The following is a 10,000-nucleotide window of genomic DNA, read 5'->3' on the forward strand; positions in this document are numbered from 1 at the left end:
TGCGGATTATACCCGGAGCAATGAGAAGTGGACACCACTGGGGATTGAAACCGGGTCCATTGATGGTGGATAACAATGAGGAGTGAACCCGGGACTATGAGAGGTGGACACCCATAGGAATGGAACCCGGGACTATGGGAGGCGGACACCATTGAGGAGTGAGTTCAAGGCTATGAGAGATGGACACTAGTGAGGAGTGAACCCTGGACTATGGTATTCTTCTTCTTCTTCTTCTTCTTCTTCTTCTTCTTCTTCTTCTTCTTCTTCTTCTTCTTCTTCTTCTTCTTCTTCTTCTTCTTCTCATTATTATTATTATCATCATCATCATCATCATTATCATCATCATCATCATCATCATCATCATCACCATCATCATCATCATCATCATCATCATTGTTATTATTGTATCATTATTAGTTATCATTATATTCATATCATCATATTATTATTATTATTATTATTATTATTATTATTATTATTATTATTATTATTATTATTATTATTATTATTATTATTATTATTATTACTATTATTATTAATCAATATTATGATATATCTCTGCTATCTAATAATTTTATTTCCGTCTGATAATTTCTATTCAATGGGAGTTGCCGTCAAAATTTGACATAAGCTCCTCAATACTTAAGATTAATCTACATAAAATCTTAATTAATCGAAATAATCTTCAAGTTTCACCGACATCGAATGATGCGAAACACCAGAACCATTTATCACAACAAACTTATCTACGAACGATAACTCTAATCAGTTATGTAGGTTCACTCCCCACTGGTGTTTACCTGCCATAGTCCCAGGTTCACTCCTAACCAGTGTCCATATCCCTTTGTACCGTGTTCACTCCACACTGGTGTCCAACTCCAATAGTCCCAGGTTCAATCTCCATTAGTGTTTACCTCCCATAGTCCAGGGTTCACTCCTCACTGGTGTCCACCGTCCATGGACGCGGGTTCAACCCCAGTGGTGTCCACCTCTCATTGCTCCGGGTATAATCCGCACTGGTGTCCACCTCCAATAGTCCTGTGTTCAATCCCCAGTGATTTCTCATTGGCCCGGGTTCAATCCCCACTGGCATCCACCTCCTATAACCCCGGGTTCGATTGCCATTGGTGTCCACCTTCTATAGCCCCCGGTTCACTTCCCTCTGGTGTTCACCTCCCTTAGTCCAGGGTTCACTCCTCACTTGTGTCCACCATCCATGGACCCTGGTTCAATCCCAAGCGGTGTCCACCTCTCGTTGCTCCAGGTTCAATCCTCACTTGTGTCCAACTCCAATAGTCACAGGTTCACTCCCTACTGGTATTCATATCCTGTGGTTCCTCTTTTACTCCCTATTGGTGTCCAGCTCTCATATAGCCGGATTCAATTCCTATTGATGCTCACCTTCCGTAGCCCCGGGCTCACTTCCCACTGGTGTACACCTTCCATTGTCCCAGGTTCAATCCCCACTGATATCCACATCTAATAGTCCTGTGTTCACTCCCCGGTGATTTCTCATTGGCCTGGGTTCACTCCCCTCTGGTATTCACCTCCCATAGCCCCTTGTTCACTACCCAGTGGTGTCCACCTCATGTAGTCCAGGGTTATTCCCCATTGGTGTCCACCTCTCATTACCCAGTTCACTCCCCATTGCTGTCCGCCTCTCATAGTTACAGATTTACTCCTCATTGGAGTCCATATCCTGTGGTCGCGGGATCAGTTTCCAGTCGTGTCCACCTCTCACAGTCCCGGGTTCAATCCCCACTGGTATCTCCTAAAGTTCCGAGTTCATTCCCGACTGGTGTCCATATCCCATAGCACAAGGTTCACTTCCCATTGGTGTGCACATTTCATGGTCCTGGGTTCACTCCCTACTGGATTCCATAGTCAAAGCCCCAGGTTCACGTCCCACTGATGTCCACCTTCCATAGTCCCTCACCGGTGTTCATATCTGGTAGTTCTGTGTTCAATTCCCAGCGGTTTCTATCTCTCAAAGCCCTGGCTTCAGTCCCCGCTGGTGCTCATATCCAGTAGTCTCATGTTCAATCCCCAGTGGTATCCACCTCTTATAGGCCCGTGTTCACTCCCCACTGGAGTCCATATCTCGTGTTTCCGTGTTTCCGTGTTTACTCATAAGTGATGTCAACCAATCATGGCCCCGGGTTCACTCCCCACTTGTGTTCATATCCGGTGGTCCCGGGTTCACTCCCAAGTGGTGTCCACTTCTCATTGCCTTGGGCTAACTCCCCAATGGTGTTCACCTCCCATAGTCCTGGGTTCATTCCTTATTGAAGTCATATCCGGTGTACAGTGTTTACTCTCCACTGATGTCCACCTCCCGAGGTCCCAAGTTCACTCCCCAGTGGTGTTCACCTCTCATAGCCCTGGGTTCACTCCCCATTGGTCTCTACCTCCAATAGTCCCCGGTTAACTCACCAGTGGAGTCCATATTTGGTGGTCTTGTGTTCACTATCCAGTTGTGTCCCCCTCTCACAGCCTTGGTAATTGTGACGATTCGGGCCACTCCCGGAGAGTCAGTAGAGCCAGATAGCCCGAAACGTCAACAAAAGAAAAGAAAGCGAAAAGACTAGGAGCATAGAAATAAGGAACTCGTTAAGAGGGGAAGATCAGGCCATTGCACTGGGCCTAGCCTGATCAGAGGGAAGAGAAAGAAGGAGAAAGTCCGTGAAACTCGTTCGGGTTATGTCCTAGTAACCATGACACCATGATCTGCACTGGTGTCGATCTCCCAAAGTCCTGGGTTCACTCCTCACTGGTGTCCATATCCGGTGGTCCCCTGTTCACTTCCCAGCGGTGTTCTCCTCTCATAGCCCCGGGTTCACTCCCCACTGGTGTCTACCTCCTATAGTCTCAGATTCACACCCAACTGGAGTCCAAATCCATTGGTTCCGCATTTACTCACTAATGGTGTCCACCTCCCATATCCCCGAATTCACTTCCCACAGGTGTTCAACCCCCAAAGTCCCGGGTTCACTCCCCACTGGTGTCCATCTCTGATAGCCAGGGTTCACACCCCAATGGTGTCTATGTCCACTGGTTCCTTGTTTACTCACTAGCGGTGTACATCTTTCACTGCCCGGGGTTCTTTCTCCCCTGGTGTTTACCTCCTAAAGTAACGAGTTCACTCCCTACTGGTGTCCACTTCCCAAAGTCCTGGATTCACTCCCAACTGGAGTCCATATCCAGTGGTTCCGTGTGTACTCATTAGTGATGTCAACCTCTCATGGCCCCCCGGTTCACTCCCCTATAGTGTCCATATCCGGTGGTCCCAGGTTCACTCCCCACCGGTCTTCACCTCCCGTGGTCCTTTGTTCACTCTCCAATGGTGTCCTCCTCTCATAGCCCCAGGTTCCCACCGCCCATAGTCCCAGGTTCACTCCCCACTGGTGTCCATATCCGGTGGTCCTTTGTTCACGCTCGGACAAATAGAGCCGGTTGTTTACAAGCAGTAGAATTGAGGCCTTTTTTGTGTGAGTTCGAGTCAGCTGGCCAGCAGACCAGGTGTGTAAATTACTAAAACAAACCAGTTGTGACCGACCCTTAAGACCACTCGGACAAACATAGCCCGTTGTTTACAAACAATAAAATAAACGATGTGTGTGTGTGTGTGTGTGTGTGTGTGTGTGTGTGTGTTTGAGTACAATTCATCTGGCCAGCAGACCAGGTCTATAGATATCAATATAAATTATTGGTGACCGACCCTTAAGCCAGCTCGGACAAACATAGTCGTTTGTAAAATAATTATTTTTACATAACTTTTTTTTTAGCGTGAGTACAATTCAACTGGCCAGCAGACCAGGTGTGTAATTTATCATTCCAATCTATTAATGACCTACCCATAAGCCCGCTCGGACAAATATAGCCGGTTATTTACAAATAATGAAAAGGAGGATTTTTTCTCCTGGTCTGTTGGGATTTTTTTCGTGAGTCCGATTCAGCTGGCCAGCAGACAGGTGTGTAATTTATAAAAACAAACGATTTTATACCCACCCTTAACATCGCTCGGACAAACATAGTCGCTGGTTATATATTTTTTTATTTGTTCTTTTTTTTTAAATGTGTGACCGCGTTTCTTCTGACTAGGTATATCATTTATAAAACAAATTGTGAACTCCCCTTAAGCCCGCTCGGACAAACCTAGTAGCCGGTTATATATATTTTTTAATTTGTATTTTTTTTTTGTGTGAGTACATTTCATCTGGGCAGGTATGTACTTTACAAAACAAATTGTGACCCACCCTTAAACCCGCTCGAACAAATCTAACCGTTGTATATAAGCAATAGAAAGGATTTTTTAAAAATTGTGAATATAATTCAAATGGCCAGCAGGCTTTTGTGTGTAATTTAGCAAAACAATCCATATGTGACTCACCCTTTAGCCCGCTCGGGCAATCATAGCAGGTTGTAAAATTATTTTTTTGTTTTTTGTTGTTTCTTTTTGTTTGTGTTTTTGTTCTTGTTGTTTTGTTTTGTTTTGTTTGTTTGTTTGTTTTTTTTTGTATTTTTTTTGGTTTTTGTTTTTTATTACGACTCATCGGAAATTTACAAAATAAAATTTGTGACCCAAGCTTAAGCTCGCTCGGACAAAGATAGCAGTTGTTTAGGAATGATCTTTGTGTGTGTGCGTGTGTGTGTGAGTGCGTGTGTTTGTTTGTGTGTACTATTCATCGGGCCAGCAGACCAGATGTGAAATATTCCAAAACAATTTTTGACCCACCCTTAAACTCGCTCGGACAATAATAATGATCACAACAACAATAATAATAATGAAAAAAATTAATATTAATATTAACAATAATAATAATAATAATAATAATAATAATAATAATAATAATAATAATAATAATAATAAATAATAATAATAATAATAATGGTGATGATGATGATGATGATGATGATGATGATGATGATGATGATGATGATGATAATGATTATCATCTAATAATAATAATAATAATAATAATAATAATAATAATAATAATAATAATAATAATAATGATAATAGTAATGATGATGATGATGATGATGATGATAATAATGATAATAATGATTAATAATACAATAATAATAATAATAATAATAATAATAATAATATAATAATAATAATAATAATAATAATAATAATAATAATAATAATAATAATAGTAATAATAATAATAATAATAATAATAATAATAATAATAATAATAATAATAATATAATAATAATGACGATGATGATGATGATGCTGCTGCTGCTGCTGCTGCTGCTGCTGCTGCTGATGATGATGATGATGATGATGATGATGATGATGATGATGATGATGATGATGATGATGATGAACAAGGGACAGAAATGAGATTCGAATCATTGGATCTGAGTGTTCTCGACGAACGGGGAACAGAAGTGAGATGTCAAAATACTTGTTCCTATCTCAATGGAAGTGTAAAACTACTCTTCCGGTTAACTGAATACATACCTTGCGAAAATGATCTTCTAGTCTCAGTGTGATGGCATATGTAGAGTCACCGCCTAGTGAAAAAAAAAAATAAAAAATAAAAAAAACAAAACAAAACAAAAAAAAAAAAAAAATCGTGGTGTTTCACATTCGTGTAAAAGTTTATTTTTCTTTACAGTCGGTTAGATTGTTATCTTTGAAAAATATTTGGTCGATTGGAATTACAATTCGACCAATTGGAGGTCAACCGGAGGTCATTAAAGTTCAAATGAAGTCAAATACATTTAACAATTAATTACTGGTAAAATATCGATATTTTATAACATCTTTAAGAACACAAAAACTTTAATATGTGTTAAACAAATCACTTGTACACGGTTGTTAATATTCCCTTCGATTTGTACGAGTTATTGCCCTTGATTTGATTTTTAGATGAATAAAAACAGCACTCTTCTTAAAATAGCATGAGAGCCTCAATTTATTTTATATTACTCAAATAATAAAGTTTACTCTTTTGGATGTCAGCAACAAGCGGATAAAGTTATAAGCAAATCAAACAATATTTGATTGAGTTATCACCTTTTATATAAGAGTCACTGCATCATGCAAAGACTCCAGTTGTTTCACCTTCCGTGTGGAATTTTATTTTCTTCAATATTGGTAAAATTGATATCTTGGGAACAAATTTCGCCGACTGGAATTTCAATTCGACTTCTTGAAGGTCATCCAGAGGTCAATCAAGTTCAAGGTCAGCTATATATTAAACATTTAATTACTCGCAAATTATCGATTTTTAATAGTGTTTGCAAGGCAAATGTACAATTATATAAAGAACGCAATTTTGGCATAAGGAATCCAAATGCGGCAAAGAGAATTCAATTTATACGTGCAATTGTATTGGTTAATTGTGAATATGGATGAATGAATATGGCAGCGCAGTCTCTATGGACGCTTGCCTTGAATGTGTGCGTCACTTCGAATTTGTCAGTCTGTTTCTATTATCCAGTTAGTAATTTGCCTCCATAAATCTCTGTCTACTGCAAGTGTTCTTAGCTTTAGAATGTTATCATATGTGTTAAGGTGCTGAGGCAGTTGGATGTTTCCTTGTGTTGTTGAAATCAGTTCTTCGGTTGTTGTTTCTAAATGTATTTGATATTTTTAAAGATCTTGATTCAATGTTGTTGGAAGTGAAGTTGGTGTACGCCCTCTCTATTTGGCTCCTTGTTTGAAGTGATCATCCATTGAGGTTTGTGCTGGAATATTTTCATCTCGTCGGAGCACGTGTCCGTACAGTTTCCATCTCTGTTTCTTTTTACGCGTACTGACTGGTTGTACTATGCATCTGTCATATTATACATCCTCATTACTGATTTTGTCTGGGCAATGTACCCCAATAACTCGTTTCAATTGTTTGTGATGAAAAGAGTCCAGGGTGTCCAAATTCTTTTTTTGTACCACAGCTGCACATAAGGATTGGTAGCACTAGCGCTCCGTAAAGGCGTATTCTTTTATTTTCATTAATGATGTTCGTCCTGTTCCAAATGTTATGTAGTTCTCTGAATGCAGTTTGAGCTAGCATTTATTTTTCTCCGTTTGATGTCTTCGTTTTAATTAATCAAGTTTCCGAGTTTTCTAACACTTTTCCATTCCGTTTCTTGCTAACCACTGTAATTTCTGTTTTGGATTCGTTGACCTTTAGATTCCAATGTCGCTGAGTATTTGATATTATTGGTATGTGCTGCTTCGCCACGTCTGTTGTATCAAACATGATATCAACATCGTCTGCGTAAATCAGTTCGCGGGTAAGGATTTGAGGAATCGGGAGTTCTTGTCTTAATTCTTTTAGTGTTGCTTCCAAATATACGGTAAAAATGATTGGGCTCAGACTGTCTCCTTGGGGAGTTCCCAGCGATGCTAATAATGAAACTGTTTCCGCACCAGATGTAAACGTAAGTGTTGTGTTTGCCAGCAGTGATTTTATTAGTTATTGGATATGATCTTTTTCGCCTATTTTTTGCACAGAAAACCGAATGTTTATTGCCAATTCGGCATTCAAGAATCCATCTAGACAAATAACCACATGGGAAGGATCAATAAAGGTGGATGACCATATCATAAGATTTATAACAAAATTGACTATGTTATTGTCACAGAACGTTACAAAAACTCATGGACAATGCAAGGACATATTCTGGAACAAACGTAAACACTGACCACAGACTGTTAGTAATTACTTTCAAGCAGTCAGTTAGTAAAATATGATTTTTTAAACCCAGACCAAAACCAGCAACAGATTTTACTAACCTAAAAGATGAAGATATATGTAATGCATTCAAAAATAAACTGACAAACAAACTTGGGCTTATGCATATCAATGGGGAAACAGACCCTGCCCTACAACACCAGAAATTGATCGACACTATCATTTCAGTTAGAGACGAAACTCTTCCAAAGACAACAAATTTCAAAAGGAGCTTTTGTCCAATCCTCCAACAACTTTCAGAAGAACAAAAGCAACTTAGACTCAATATTAACAGTTGCCACGATGAAGAACTAAAACAAGAATGGAAAACAGAGAAATCAAGTGATGCATAGAATCAAAGCACAATCTCAAAATCGACAACATGGCAATGGTAATAGAAACAGCCCCAGACAGCATGAAAATATTCAAAGCTCTTAAAAACATTAAAAGGAATTTTAAAAGTCGTCTAATAATATCTGATGATGAGGGTAAAGTAATCTGTGATGACAAACAAATAGTTGAAAAAGGTTGAAAACTTCTTCGAGAACAAGTACAAAGGGGACCAAGAGATAGAACCATTTGAATACCCCGAATCAAGACTGGAAGAACCAATAACCGATCTTGAGGTTAGTGCAGCTATTTACCAACTGTATTTGGTGGCTGTGAAGTTTTGGGGAAAATTCTGAAACTGGCCTGTAAGGAGAGGGTTAAAATTACTCTCGTCTGGCCAAGAAGTCCCAAGTCTAAAATCTTTTAAACTCAGAATTGAAAACAGTTGAGAGTTTTTTTAATCGATCTATATTTAAAATGCGGCTATGTGGTCTAGTGGTATGACACTCGCTTTCGGATCGGAAGGTCCTGGGTTCAAGCCTCGCTCGGCGCATAGTTGAGTCTTTGGAGAAGGCTCTTTACTCACATTCTCTCACCGTACTCAGGTGTAAAATGAGTACATGGCTGTTAACAGCGTTGTCTCTATCCGGAAAAAAGTGTAGTATCGCCTAATCGTCCTGTCCTGTCCTAAATGTTAAACGTTAAATGTTGCAGTTGGCCAGGGACCCCTTGTAAAGAGCTTTGAGCACGTTTAGTGGATATTGCTCTATATAAAATATCTTTAAAAAAAAAAAGTTTTCTGATAAAAAAAAAAGCGTGTTGTCAAAGTAAAGCAGTGTAGGGTGTTCAGCAAATCGAATCTCCACTATCGCCATGCCTTAGCGTTATAAGCAAAGGCCACTGTACATCGTGTGCGTTGACGAAGTGACAGATGATGCATCAAAGTAAAGTCAAATCTCCTTTTCAAAATTACTTGCTTACCCAACCGTTGCGGTCAGTCATCGAAAGATTATTATAAAGTTTGTTTCATCACTAACCCCTCACCTTGCTTAGTAATTTAGAACCAGGGGTTTAGCATATTAAAATTTAGGGAGGGGATGTTTTCAGTAGCTAATTGTCTAATTATTTCATCAATACAGCGTTAGTCTTTAAACTAAGAACTTTGATTTATCTTTGGTATTTAAAAAAAGTAGCACAGTGATAAAGCTATTAGAGTGAAGACGTAGTAAAAAGTTTAGTTAAAACTTATAACATTTTCTTGATTTTTAAAAATTTTTCAAACAAAATGGATATTCAAATCATTCGGTTGTGTGAACTATACATTTTCCTCTTTCATTTTCTCATCATCATCACAGTAAGTATATCGTATATAACAACATGTTTTACTATTGTATGTTTGTATTCCATGACCACATCATTGCTAAATTCTATGCGAGTGCAACCAATGCAAATAACACCATCACAATCACAGCCCCAACAATCACCACCACCACCACCACCACCACCACCACCACCACCACCACCACCACCACCATCATCATCATCATCATCATCATCATCATCATCATCATCATCATCATCATCATCATCATCACCATTCTTCTTCTTCTTCTTCTTCTTCTTCTTCTTCTTCTTCTTCTTCTTTTATTATATTATTATTATTATTATTATTATTATTATTATTATTATTATTATTATTATTATTATTATGAGAAGGAGTATGATCATTAATCGTCTTACCACTGTGCACGTTTTGTGACAATAGAACAAAAAAAAAGTATTTTAGAAATCCCGATCCGCCACTCCAGAGGATTTTTTCTTCTGAAAACAATATGAATGATTAACATAATGTGGATTTAATACAATAAATCGTGGCCTTAAAGTGGGCTCGCACTTTTAAAGCAAATTTTAACAAAAATGTGTCAGTACTGTAAAATTTTGCGTAAAATACCGGACTAAAAGCCCTCTATATT

The 10,000-nt window shown here is 38.7% G+C and overlaps 1 protein-coding gene across 1 annotated transcript in view; it reads left to right on the top strand.

Annotated features, from left to right (window-relative positions):
- The first annotated feature begins 9,073 nt into the window (after positions 1-9,073).
- The window catches only part of LOC144964600 (uncharacterized), a 52,968-nt gene continuing 52,041 nt past the window's right edge, over positions 9,074-10,000 (top strand). The window contains exon 1 of the mRNA XM_078899056.1: positions 9,074-9,381. Coding sequence (XP_078755182.1) covers positions 9,313-9,381 — 69 coding nt within the window. The 5' untranslated portion in view covers positions 9,074-9,312. The remainder of the gene's footprint in view (positions 9,382-10,000) is intronic.

This window comes from Berghia stephanieae, chromosome 1 (assembly GCF_034508935.2).
Source record: "Berghia stephanieae isolate SIO BIC M18660-M18661 chromosome 1, UCSD_Bste_1.3, whole genome shotgun sequence".
NCBI classification, from domain to species: domain Eukaryota; kingdom Metazoa; phylum Mollusca; class Gastropoda; order Nudibranchia; family Aeolidiidae; genus Berghia; species Berghia stephanieae.